Genomic DNA, 13,662 nt, shown 5'->3' on the forward strand with positions numbered 1-13,662 from the left:
TAGTTCAGTGAAACCTCGCCAACATTTACCTTATTCAGCGGTGGAGGAAATAGTCAGACCTGTACAAGTCTTGCATTGAAAATGTTACTTGAGCACAAGTATGTTAGTAAAATCAGGATAATGTATTTGAAGTAGAGAAGCAGTAAAAGCTGTAAAATGTCCCTTGTTTCTGTAAGACAATTATATATATCATTAGATTATTGATACATGAATGTAAAAGCAGGATTTTGTTAGTTGAGGTGGAGCCAATCTTTAACTATTTTTATAGGACTGTATCTAATAATTAGTTTCAATCTGGATCAATCTGCTGAAACTATTCTGAAAATAGTGACACGTGGTAACCAAAGTGATGCCTACAGTGTTTGTTTAGTCCAACTGTGCAACCTTAAAATTATTACGACATTCAAATTATTCAAATAAGGGAAAATCAGGTCATTATCTGAAGCTGGACACATCAAATGTTTTACATGACAAATAATCATTATTTGAATACCAAAAGATTTGGCCATTGATTTTCTGTCAATATACTAATTGATTAATAGACAAATCATTTCAACTGATGGGCAGTTTAATTGATAACATTATATAATCTATTCATATGCTTTGTGAGTAAAAATCTTAATTTTTAAAGTAATTAGTAACTAAAGCTGTCAGATAAATGTAGTGGAGTAAAAACTACAATATTTCCTCAATAAGTACCTCATATTTGTACAATAGTACAGACTCAGTTACTTTCCACAAATTTGCATCAGAAATATATCATCATCAGCAGCACCTATAACAATCGCAAAAACAACAATATGAAATACAGTTTTAAATTCACATTATCATGAGATATTGATATAATCTAGAGGACTCCATGTTTCTGATTGATCCTCTCCCATGCTGTTTATAATAATCCTTTTTGTTTCCATTCAGATTGAATGAATATAGGTTGTAGAAAAAATACATGCATATCTTAAAAAACATGTTTAATTTTATTATTTTGCTGTAAGATATGTTTTGAAATCCCCGTTCTTTGACTTGTTGCATTCCCAGAGAAGATGCAATAATGATTACCACATTTTGGACAACTGCATTTGTTACATGAATATAAATGATTGAGTATTTTCGACGCTGTTATAATGGGACACATTATACTTGGGTGACCAGAAATGAGCATGGGCGTGACTGGAGCTCAACATACCAGTTAGTGGTTGACGCTCAGATGTCTGAAATTCCATTATTCCCAAATCAATTAACATTCTCCTTACAAGTCATCAGATAGTAATTTCTCTGAGGAGACAAAAACAGGACGTGGCAGTGTCTTCTTTCTTCTGTGATGAGAAAACATTTAATTACTGTCAGATAATAATGAACACCTTCCCCTGTGTGTCTCCATCAGAGCAAAATAAAGACACTGATAGCTTAACTGTTGCTATACTGCACGATAGTGAATGAGCTACTCTACCAAACTCCTCTTGTGCCATCTGTCAGAAGTGATAATAGCCTCCACCTAATGGCAGTTCTGCTGCTTGTTCTGCACCATTAGCAGGTTATAAAGTGAGGCCTCTCCTGTCCTCTCTATCCTTAAACACAGCTCTTCATCATCACCTCAACATCAGCACAGATGATACTTTTTATTACTCCCGTTTCCAGGATCTGGCGATATTTTCTCCCAAAAACAATGTTCGAGTCCTGAAGTGCTCTCTTGTATCCTTGTAGGCCATGACATGTCGGTGTTCATTTTCATTTACTTTAATTCATGTAATTGTTGGAATAAAAGTATCAAGCTCTAAATCAACTGTTCTCCTCTCTGCTGTAAAACAGTATGCACAGAAGGCTTACTGCACTCTAAGAGCCAGCTTTTAAAAAGGTTGAGTCTTCCTGTGCGGCTGATTTTAGCCTGTTGCGTGGTGACTGCAATCCAGGTGATGCATCAGCCAATGGACAGGAAGCCAGAGCCAGACACGGGCATCATGGTTGGTGTGGCTGACGGATGAAAGTGTAGCACCAGCACTTGCCAAGCCATTCCCACGGCCATAAATCACATGCGCTTGCCAACATTCTGCCAACTTCTGATGTCAGCAGCACATTATCATATCTTATCAGCCCCCAGCAACCAGTGTTAAATGGGTGGGAGATTGAAGTAGCCCTCGTTCCATCTCTGTAAACATGATTTACATCACAAACATGAAAATCTTGATATTTATAGACCTCCTTTATGGAGTCGAGTTCAGATGCTGAAAGCTTCAGCAGTTTGTTTTCAATAGCATTTTATTTAATGTAATCCTTTAACGATGACATACATGTTCTGCAACCCTTAAATCAGAAGTTATGTGGCAGCAAATGTAACTCCTGTTAAAGCATTTACAGTAGAAGATAAGTTCATCACATGGAAGGCATGCACAGTGGAAGTGCATGATGTTGACTGAAGCAGATCATTTTCATAAGCATGGCATACAACCAGGAATATTTAGAGTTGTGACCATCCTTGAAGGAAATTTATCTTAAATGAGACAAGAGAAAAATTACACACACACACACACACACACACACACACACACACACACACACACACACACACACACACACACACACACACACACACACACACACACACACACACACACACACACACACCTAATATTGAGTCTATTTTTTCCCCAAACACTGTTACTGTATTGCAGGTTGTGTGATGAGAAACATTTACGGATAAAAAATAGAAAACCCAATATATATATTTTCCATTGGTGATTATGCAGTAAATTTAGGGGAATCAAAGCTGTGATACAGCAAAACAACTGGCCATGTAATTCTCAGCAATTTTAAGATATTCTCATGTAACAACTGCCGCTACAGACTATATTAAAAAACAGATCAAACACAACTTGTACAAAAGAAAATAAACCAATTATGGTAATAAAAATAAGAGTACAATGTAAATATATATTCATATTTATAATTTTCTAACTGTATTTACAAGAAGAGAGTGAATGATGCTGAATGTCCCGTGGTGGTTTATATTCTCTGGATTTGGTCTGAAAGGTAGAAAGTCATCCTTCTCTACCGACAGGAAGGAAAAACAACATAACAAACAAAAACCTGACAGTCAGTCCGTTTGGTTCTCCTGACCCGTGGAATGCCCAAAGTGGAGAGAAGAGTGGGAGTCTGCTGTATTTTCAACTGCTACTCCCGTTAAGACAAAGTGCCCCATAAACATCGTCACCACCAGAATTGGAACACGGCTGCACCCTTCAGTCCACGTGATCCGACAAGTTCTCTGAGGTGTCCTCCGAGCTCCTTTCTCACAGAGCACCAGTGTTTATTAGCTTCATCTCTGGGAATGAGGGGAAGAGTCCAACCCCATGAGGCAAGGAGAGGGGGGAAAATTAATGTTTGTCTGAATGGAGACTGAGGTATCAGCGTTTCTTAATGGCTGCTCCGTTGGAGTGGGGGGGGAACTTTGGCAGGCAGGGCTCCTCAGCTCCAGCATCGTGGGAGAAGACCGAGTCCTCGCCGGAGGAGCAGGTTGAGCTGCGGGTGTCCGGGTAGCTCGGGGAGTACTGGTCCAGAGGCACTGACAGCTCCAAATACTCCTGTGGGCACAAAGAGAGGACAAAACATCAACATTTCACTTCCACATAATACATTTCTGCTTCTTCCTCGTATGGTGAGGTCAGGAGGACTCACCTGGTTGGATGTCATGACGAGGCAGCGATCCAAATCCTCCACCAGCTGTTTGAATGTGGGTCTATGAGAGGGCACAGCATGCCAGCAGTCCCTCATCATCATATACCTGCAGAGATTGAGAGAATTAAAAGTGACTTTTTTTACAAACATATGTAATAGGATGATAAAGGGACAGTACACCTAAAAGTTTAAACTGCATCTTGTCCTCCCGTGTGTGGTGCCATTTTGTCTAGATTGTTACCTTTGTCAAGGTTATTTTTCAGCTGTGTCTGTCTTTTTGATGGTTAGTTTGTCAGCAGGATTACATGGAGGATGGGTCTCAGCACAGAATAGACCTCATTAACTTTTAGTGTGGATCCAAATAAAGGGACAGGTCGAGGATTTTTTCATAAAGAGTGCAAACTGCAGCTACCACCGATATGCAGCTGAGATGATGGGGATTCAGAGACGTACCAATGGTGATCAGGCTTGACTGATTTAAGGGGACTGTTTGGCATTAGTGGAGGTATGTGCTCTACTGAGTGCCATTCTGGTTTTGGTGTGAGTTGCCTGCTCCTTGAAAAACTCAACAGCAATGTCTTTTTCCAGAAATCATGACCTGGTTATCCCTTCTGTATCACAGCGCAGAGGGATACATGCATCTACTCATGGTCAAAAGGCTCGTGCTCCTGACTGCGCTGCATGTAAACATTAATGGCTTTTGGATTTTGAGGTGATCTGTCCCTTTGATACTTGTGAGAGCGGTCAGAGTCAGCCTGTAGCAGGAAGGTCTAAAAATGAAGCTGAACAAAATATTCCATTTGGAGCTCACTCAACCTTTAAGTGTTTAATTTTATTGGTCGTCACACAAACAACAGTAGGGACCCTTTATTACGTTGCTAAGCACCTGGATTTTTCTGATATACAACATTGCGGGTTATGTAAATATTAATGCAAACTGTTTGGGCCGAACATGAGACCCAGCAGTGACTCACCTTTCTGATTTTAAAAAGTTGCACAGACTGTACCAGGTGCCAAATACTTTCAGGTTAGTGGGTGCAGGCAACACTCACCTTTACTTTGATAACTATTAATATTTTTTCTTGGCAACGACAGGTCAAATTGGAAAAAGAGGGTTTCAATCACAACACACTCTCCCTCAATAGTTGTCATTGACGTCAACAACATCTGCTTCAGAGTAAGTGTGGTTGTGACCATGTGAGCACAAAAACAGAAAAACCACAAGACTTTTATGCCATTTTTCCATTACATCTGCCGGCCTGCCTCTACTCAGTTTGACTCGGTGCAGCAAGGATTTGAATTTCCACCACAGCTGGGCTACCTGCTTGAAGGTGTGTCTTCAACCAATGATGCAGTTGTCCTGATCCTCACAGTACTATGGAAGAATCACTGCTAACAAAGTGGCTCCACTAATTCAGCTACAAACACTTTTCATTTCCTATAACTTCTTCACAATAAAAGCCCCCTGTTATTAAGTCATTTAAAAGCTTGTATTATGAAGCAGCATTACAGGAAAAAATGCGTTTCACCAGGAGTAACTAAACGGTAAACATGACCCCCGAAACAGCTGAAAGTGAACACGATGAAACAGTAAAACACAGCGGATGTTACAGGTTTGCCGCAGTTGCGAGACGCCAGTGCAGACTGGAGCCACTTAGAGGCAGATAATCGATCATTTCAGTCATTCTCTAAGGAAAAATGTCCAACATTGGCTTCTTAAATGTGAAATCTGCTGCTTTTGAATAAAGAGTCTTTAGGTTTTGGACTGTGGGATGGACACAACAGGATTTGAACATGTCACTTTGGGCTCTGGGAAATTGTGATAAGCATTTTTCACATTTTTTTTCTTCTCATTTTATACACTACAAGAATAGATAAAATAATGGGCAGATAAATAGATCAGGCTTTTATTTTGGAAAGAAAATGCAGCGGAGGAAAAGCTTATCAATATTTGGGAGGTTACTACAGGTTGGAGGACTTTGTTTTTAAAGAACACCAGCTCACCAATTTGGCAATATTTTGGGTTTAACAGGAAAGAAAATGGCGAGCCAAGGGATTTGAATGAGACTGCATGTCGTCTTTGCCGTAAGCAGGTGTTAACTAAACAGGACAACACAACAAATTTGCAATCTCACCCCCAGTGTCCATCACCCAGCACAGTTCAAAGAACAATGATATCTTCTATCATGGATCATTTGGATGGGAAAATATCATGGTATCAAATTTTTGACATTGCCCAAGCCTAAAACAGTCTCTACTGCACATATAACCTACATATAATAACAATAACACTTATTGTTCAAGTAACTTGGTCATACTGTTGCCTCGTCTGATTTTGCATTGAACAAAGATGAAGTCAGTGGTTAAAACTGAAAAAAATGCCAAATTGCTTAAAATTTGCATCTGTATTTGATACTATTAGTATCTCAGAATCTCTGGCTTCAGTAGGTGGGCTGACAGTGTTCTTGCGATTATTAGTGTTCTGTAACTCCTCAACCAAAATTTTAATTAGACTCCAGATCAAGTTAATATTACCCTGTTACTTTTACCAAATAAGGAAATTCTGGCCAACAGTTCAGGCACCAACAGAAGAGGAGGTTTGATTTGTTGTGTGCAGCGTGTCCTTACAGCTCATGAGTGCATGTTGAGGGCTTGTCCATGCGGTGACCTTCCTTCAGCAGCTTGAACAGCTCTTCAACAGGGACCCCTGGATATGGAGAGCCACCCAGTGTGAAGATCTCCCACAGCAACACCCCAAATGACCAGCTGCAGACAGAATCACACGGGAATGTCTAGATTTTCTGCATGACTAAATGTTTTCCTCACATTCCATGAGGAGGCTGAATTAGAAAAGTAACAAGACGTGATACTCACACATCACTTTGGTGTGTGTATATCCGGTCAAACAGAGCCTCAGGAGCCATCCACTTGACTGGTAAACGACCCTGGGGAGAAGGAATGCAGGTTACGGCTATTTACAGTGCTAGGCTTTTTCCACTTCAGAGGATGCTGAGCAGCGTCATTCTGCACTGTTTAATCAGATCAGTTTGAAATGATGCAGGGAGGATAGTTCAAACAGAAACAGCCACAATGAGCTGAAAATGGCTGCAGGTGACAGGCTCCTCCATCAGGTCGTCAACATGTCATCGTGCCAGTGCTTGCATTATCGCCTTTGCTATTCAAAAACCGAACATGTTCTCAGATAGGTAAACAACATTAAAAAGGGGATTTCTGATATTTCTAAGCCCGGACCCTATATTAACATGTTTTGGTATGCAAATAAGTCATACTTACCACAAGTTTTGGTTTCGGTCCAGTAGATTGCCTCAGCTGGCTACTGCGAAACAGCTGCAATGTAATCCTTTGGGGCAACTGTGGACGTCAAAGTTCCATCCACTAAATGTGCTTATTTTTGCACCTGACTGGCTGAAATTGTTATTGTAAGTGTCTGACAACAGAGGTCTCTCAAAAGGTGAGTTGTTACAGCCTAGATTGGCAAAATCATAAAATATTTAGTCGTGACTTCATGAATAAATTGTTGCAGCAGTTCCTCGAGGTTAACTCCAAACTGCTCTCTCCAACTCTGACTCACCTTACCACCATTGTCTTCCTACAACAACTGAGCTCTCGCACGATTTAATAGTGAGACTTCTTGTCAGACACACAAAAAAAGCACTTTTAGTGGACGTAACTTCGTCAGTCTGAGTTGCCCCAAGGATTACATTGCAGTCATTGCAGCTGTGTCTACTGGACCAATTCCAAAAACTTTTGGTAAGTATGAATCCTTTACACACTAAAATGTGTAAATATAAGACTCAGGAAAATATCAGAATTCTCATTTTAACAAAGAATAAAAATACTCACATTTGTGGTCTTCTTATAGTAATCGATGTGGTGGATATCTCTTGCCAGGCCAAAGTCAGCTATTTTCATCACGCTGTCCTCTGTTACCAAAACATTGCGGGCAGCAAGATCTCTGTGGATGCACTGCATGAATAGAAGCAGACATTACTAGAGCTGAAAGTTGAAAGTCAGACACAGTTTTCATAGAGAGGTGTTGTTCTACCTGATCCTGTAAATGTAATATGGAAGGCTGTGAATGGCTGGTTGTGCTTTGTTGTTACCTTTTTGGAGGCCAAATACTCCATCCCTCGGGCCACTTGGTAAGCACAGGACACCAGGTCTTTGATGGACATGTTCTCCACAGGCACCTGGTCTGGGTTGTAGCAGTACTCCATGCCTGGTGGCCGTCGAGCTCGCAAGTACTCCCGCAAGTTGCCTTTGGATGCATACTCTACTATCACGTACAGAGGACCTGGATGGAGGATTGGATGAAAGAAATGAGTAAGTCATCATAAAATCAACACCATAAAAGCGTAACGTTATTATTTTCAGTTCTGCGAACCCAGGACACTCGGTTAAATTTGTGGCAGCAGCGGGCTGCTGTTTCTCTAAGTCATGCCGTTTTTATACAGTTTTTTTAGCTGCTATTTTCACAATGTAAAATGATGGGAAAAGTGTTTTTGGGCCCCAGTGCATCTTGTGACATTGTAATTACACAGTTTGGCCACTATGAAAGTTGGCTTCAAAGCCTGGTGCTCCTCCTGGGGGCTTGACTCAACCCCATGCTGAATAATAAAAAATCAAAACAAACATTGCTTTGTATTGCTGAGCCGGTGTAATCCAAGTCTCCAGAGTCCTACAGTGAAGACTTAAATAAGGGTGGGAATATCTTTTCAAATCAATTTGGGATCTCGGGACGTGCGGAGACTTGCATTATGCTGGAAGAGCATAATGGTTTATGGAGTATGGTTTTATTTTGTTTGTTTTTCACATTTCAAAACAATTCCTTGCTACTTTAGTTCTTTGGGAGAATGCGGGTCAAATATTTTGCTGCGAAGCTCCAGAAATGTTTTGTGAACGTCACCTGACTTTCCATCAGCGTGGGGGTGAGGAGATAACAACGTGAGATAATGGGTTATAGCAAGTTAACAAACATAACCTGCAAATATTGGCTGAGACTATGAATGCTTTGAGATTAACAGCTGAATGCAAATGAGTTGGTAACAGTTAGTAAATAAAATGGAGTTAACAAAAAGCTTTGTGTTGGAATATTGAAGCCCTGCACGGTCATTAGAGGTTGGTTTCCTTTAGTTTTCTGTCAGGGATGATTGAAGAGAAATGGCAGCAGCTGTGCTCGATTCAAATTGCAAGCTCGGAAGTTGCTGTCAGAATCATTTACTCTGCCGTTATACACATCCCTAAAAATAAGGTTCATGTCTGAGGGACAACAGTGTGTGTGTGTATGTATGTGTTGGTCAGGGCAGGTCAACAGCAGACCCCTGACTGTCTGATCCTACCATCTTGTGTGCAGGCTCCCAGCAGATTTATGATATTCTTGTGCTTCCCAATGATCTTCATCATCTCCATCTCAGAGATCAGGTCTGACAGGTCTTTCTCTGTGGCGTCAGCTGGAGGGGAAGAGAAATAAATCATATTAGGGTAATTAGACGATGCTCTGTTGTGGAAGGGCCCAAAAATGCCTCACAATAATCACCTTGCACACTAACATTACAGCTGTTGTGGGTATAGGCTGGCGTTTGTCTTGGAGAATGCTCCCAGAGGAAAGGCACTTAAAGTGCTAGAAAATAAATGCTACTTTCCCTCTATCCTCACTGCTTTGTACAGTTTAATGAACACTGCTTTATATGGGATGTCAAGGGTTCTCATACATTTTTACTCTGCTGTCCCATTTACACAGTGGCTGTGATCCAATGGCAGATGTTTCTTAGTATTTGCTCATCACAGTTTTGTGTCAGAAGTTTTCTTGTCCCTAAAGTCTGGACAGGAGGCTTCTGTACAATCTATTACTAAACACTATGGAGCTGCAAATCCATCACATTCTTATTGACTTACTTACTATACTGTATACTAACATGACAGCATACTTACATTTCAACATTTTGACTGCAACCTTGGTGACACGGTTTGGCTTCTCTTTGTCCAGACCCAGCGCCTCACCCATCACTACCTGGCCGAAGCAGCCTTCACCCAGCGGCTTCCCAAGAACAAGTCTGTAAGTGGGAGAAGACACGTGAGATTAACAATTTAAATACAATTTAAATACAAATTGTCTCTCTGTCTGAAAATGTTTGGCCTTTTATTCCTATTCTTGAAGAAGATTTGAAATTTAAGGGAGACACTGAAGGTGACATTTTGTCTAAAAATGTGTTGGAAAGAAAATGTGTGGAAAGAAAATGGCCAAAATACGATGAAAAAGGTTTTCATCATGGATAATCATGCAAATTTGGGTATATTTAATAAAACAGCTTTGTTTGCATAGTCAAACATAAAATATCAGAAAACTTCTGATACAAAAAAATAATAGTTTTAATGTAAGTAATCAACTTGGGATGTTTCAAGGTAATATCTATCAATTTTTTTTTCCCATTCATTTTCTTGTCGAAAATTTAAACATCTCTAAAAGCAGTTTTCACAAAAAAAAAAAATCCCTCTTAATCAGAGTCAGAATCACCACTTCAGGATCACTTACATACACAAAAATACCATATCATTCACAGCCTGATTTATAGAACATTTTATTCCTAATAACATTGAGAATTTTTTTTTTTTTAGATGAGAACTCATTTGCAAGTAATGTTACTAATCAGCTGTGAAAGTTTCACAGTATTATCTATCAGTTTAAATTTGTACCCTATTCACCTGCAGTGTCTCTCCATCAAGTTCAATTTTAGATACTATGCTTCTGAGGTCTACTTAAATTGCATACAGACTGTTAACTCGGTACAACCACCCTGTTCTGGGGCAGTTTAAGTGCCGTGCATAATGGAAAGAGAAACTTTCAAAAATAACAAACTTGACTTTCTCAAACCAGTAACTTTCCTTTCAGGAGGTCACTTTTCTGTCTTAAGGTTTATTCCAGAATGTTTAAGTACCTGTCCCGGGGAAGCTCCCAGCGGGGATCCTGGGGCAGTTCATACTCAGACACCCCTGAAAGCATTGGAGATCCACTGGAGGAGAGCCGAGCAGGACGAACCAGCATCACTCCAGAGTGGATGGAGGAGCTAGAGTCCACAGACACCTGAGGTAAAAGAAGACTGACATTACTCCCCCCATAGTGGAACAGACACCAGTAAACATTGACCCTAAAGAAAAAGAAAACCACAGAGTAGTTGCTAATCTAACAGTTATTTTCATTGTCAATTAATGTGTTGTTTATTTTCTTGATAAATCGATCGATCGGTTGTTTGGTCTATAAAATGTTGATCATGGCGTCCTCAAATGTCTTGTTCTGTCCACAACCCAAGGATAGTCAGTTTACTGTCAAAGAGGAGGAAAGAAACCAGAAATATTCACATTTAAGAAGCTAGAATCGGAGAAAATTACTCAAACTGATTATCAAAATAGTTTGCAAATGATTTAACAGTTTATAACTAATCATTTAATCGCTGCAGCTCTTCATAAGATCATATTAAAAACACCCAAACTGCTCTGCTTTGGATAGAAAGGATTCCTCGAACACTCATCATACTGACCTGATGAACAAGACTTCAAGGAGCTACAATGAACCTTCAATTTTTATGTTAGCATAAATATAAACTCAGTGGAGGCAGACAACTTCAACAGGCACTATGTGGTTTTGGAGAAAAAACTTAAAATCAGAATTTTAATATTGACAATATCAATTCAATAATAATACAAACTAAGAAATATGAAATGTTTCCATGACTGAATAAACATGCTGTTCTCAGAGAAAAATAAGGTCCCCAGAACACCGTTTGAAGCTAGAAAGGTCGCAGGGTCCAACAGATATAAAAAACGGTTTGAAATTCTGTTGTCCTTTAAAATCAGTTTTTTTAATTCAGTTTGTTCAGTCACGAAAAACAAAGACAGTTTGGTTATTTGGCTGTTTATGAATACATTTTTTTTTTTTTTTTTTTTTTTTTTTTTTTAAAATCAGTCAATTGAGCTCTTTCTGATTCAAACTCCCAAAAATGTGCACCTAGTGCACCTTTAAATAAACAAAAAAAATGGCATGTGGAGAGAGAAAGAAGAGATGAAAAGGTATAAATATTCCAAACCCCCTATCTACTTTCTGTTACCTGTCTGCGCAGGGGGATGCTTTTGGCCAGCTTGTGGACGGCCAGCTGACTGTTGAAGTCGCTCTTCTTCGAGGAGCTGCGAATCTTGACGATAATTGCGATAGCAATCATGACAGCGATGAAGAAGAAGCCCACGCAGTAGATGACAACCTCAAGGTAAGTGTGGTTGGCTGGAGGATAGTGTGGGACAGCTAGATGGGGGTACGCAGGGTGACAGGGGTCAGGGTCAGCGGTCATCAGCGATATCAAATTAGCACAGAACTTCTGATTTTATTTACCCAGTCACACCAAATATTCCCGTGCTTTCAATTACACAGCAACACAAACAAAAAAAACTGACTACACAAACACACAGCTGCTCTGTCTAAAAACCAGAACCTTTGGCACATATGGGACAAAAACTTATTTCATAGCAAAAACATCACTTCTCTGAAGGTTTCACTTTACATTTCTTGCTAATGTGAGAGTGATTACAGTCTCTTAAATCACCAAGAAACAGTTGGGGAAAACCCAAACGACTCAAATTCTGTGTTACACAAACTAACACTACGAATCAGATAATTAATTTTTTAAATCGAAACACAAATCTAAATGTTTTGTTAATGGATGCAAAACGTATTACAGTGTGCAAAGGGTCTGACTTTTATACATCATATGAACACTTCACACACACAATGTTTCAACACTGCACGTCGTTTCTACTTCATCAAATGTCTAACTTTGCACATCTACATGTAGGTCTAATAACGGCACAAAGCATGAACTCAAAAAAAGTCTTATGTGTTGAGAGTTGTGTGTTGGTGCTGGTAATAGCACAATAGCATATGTATGTGCTAACATTTCAAAATAAAATGTCCAATTCAGACCTTGTTTTTTTCCTCCCATTCAGTGAAAACACCAACATTTATTCATACCAAATCTTGGGGGTGTAATGGCTTCCATATTCTAATGAAAAAGAGTGAAGTGCATACCTTGGTTTGGGATGTGGCTTTGTGCTCAGGAGCTCACAGTAGTTATGCAATGCCTTTAAAATCCACACAACTACCGTCATTCCTGTCTGTTTAATTTATTTACCAAGACAGTTTTATTTGTTCAGGAGTAGGTGTAAATTCTAGGTACCTATTTACTTTTTCAGAACTTGCCAAAAACGCTAGGTTTAGTATCTAAATTAGAGGACCATTTGCAATCATTATTATGGAAGTCCATTTCTGCCAGTGTGATGGGAAAAAAAATCATGTATGCCATTATAACGAGTAACTCTCTCAAGATGATGACTTAGTAGCTCAAAAAATATGTTAGTATCTCAAAATAATGAGTCAGAATCTCAAAATAATGACTTAGTGCCTCATAATAAGGAGAAACCTTCTCAAAAAAGTCAGAATCTCAGAATGAGTTAGTATCTCCAAAAATTTGTATCTAAAAACAATCAGAAACTTTCTCAAAGAATTAAGTATCTCAAAATAATTAGTTACCATTTTAAAACATGAATTAGTTTAAAAAAAAAAGAATTAGTATCTCAAAAAAGCTTTCAAAGAAAATGAGTATGTTAAAATAATTAATCGGTACCTAATATAATAAATATATATATATATATATATTATATATATAATTTAAGTTAGTACCTCAAAATTATAATTTAGTATCTTAAAAAAGAGAAACTTTCTCGAAAAATGAGTTTGTATCTCAAAATAAGTCAGGATCTCATAATAATAAGTTCTCAAAAAAAGAGGAACTGAGGAGGGTGTAGAAGGAGCTCAAAAGTCATATAAGGAAAGGCAAAGACAGCTACAGGAGGAAGTTGGAACAGTGCCTTTGATGAAATAATACCAGAGAGATCTGGAGAGGACCGAAATCAATCTCAGGTCAT

At 39.1% G+C, this 13,662-nt stretch overlaps 1 protein-coding gene across 3 annotated transcripts in view; it reads right to left on the minus strand.

The window, feature by feature from the left end:
* Positions 1-1,781: 1,781 nt before the first annotated feature.
* The window catches only part of fgfr1a (fibroblast growth factor receptor 1a), a 38,289-nt gene continuing 26,408 nt past the window's right edge, over positions 1,782-13,662 (minus strand). For all 3 annotated transcript variants that reach the window (XM_084358994.1, XM_084358993.1, XM_084358995.1), the window contains exons 9-18: positions 11,796-11,986; positions 10,629-10,774; positions 9,625-9,746; positions 9,033-9,143; positions 7,797-7,987; positions 7,537-7,659; positions 6,547-6,617; positions 6,301-6,438; positions 3,673-3,778; positions 1,782-3,578 (exon numbers count right to left, since the gene is read on the minus strand). In XM_084358994.1, coding sequence (XP_084215120.1) covers positions 3,402-3,578; positions 3,673-3,778; positions 6,301-6,438; positions 6,547-6,617; positions 7,537-7,659; positions 7,797-7,987; positions 9,033-9,143; positions 9,625-9,746; positions 10,629-10,774; positions 11,796-11,986 — 1,376 coding nt within the window. In that variant the 3' untranslated portion in view covers positions 1,782-3,401. The remainder of the gene's footprint in view (positions 3,579-3,672; positions 3,779-6,300; positions 6,439-6,546; positions 6,618-7,536; positions 7,660-7,796; positions 7,988-9,032; positions 9,144-9,624; positions 9,747-10,628; positions 10,775-11,795; positions 11,987-13,662) is intronic.

Source organism: Pagrus pagrus (assembly GCF_965226575.1).
Source record: "Pagrus pagrus genome assembly, chromosome: 8".
In the NCBI taxonomy this organism is placed as follows: domain Eukaryota; kingdom Metazoa; phylum Chordata; class Actinopteri; order Spariformes; family Sparidae; genus Pagrus; species Pagrus pagrus.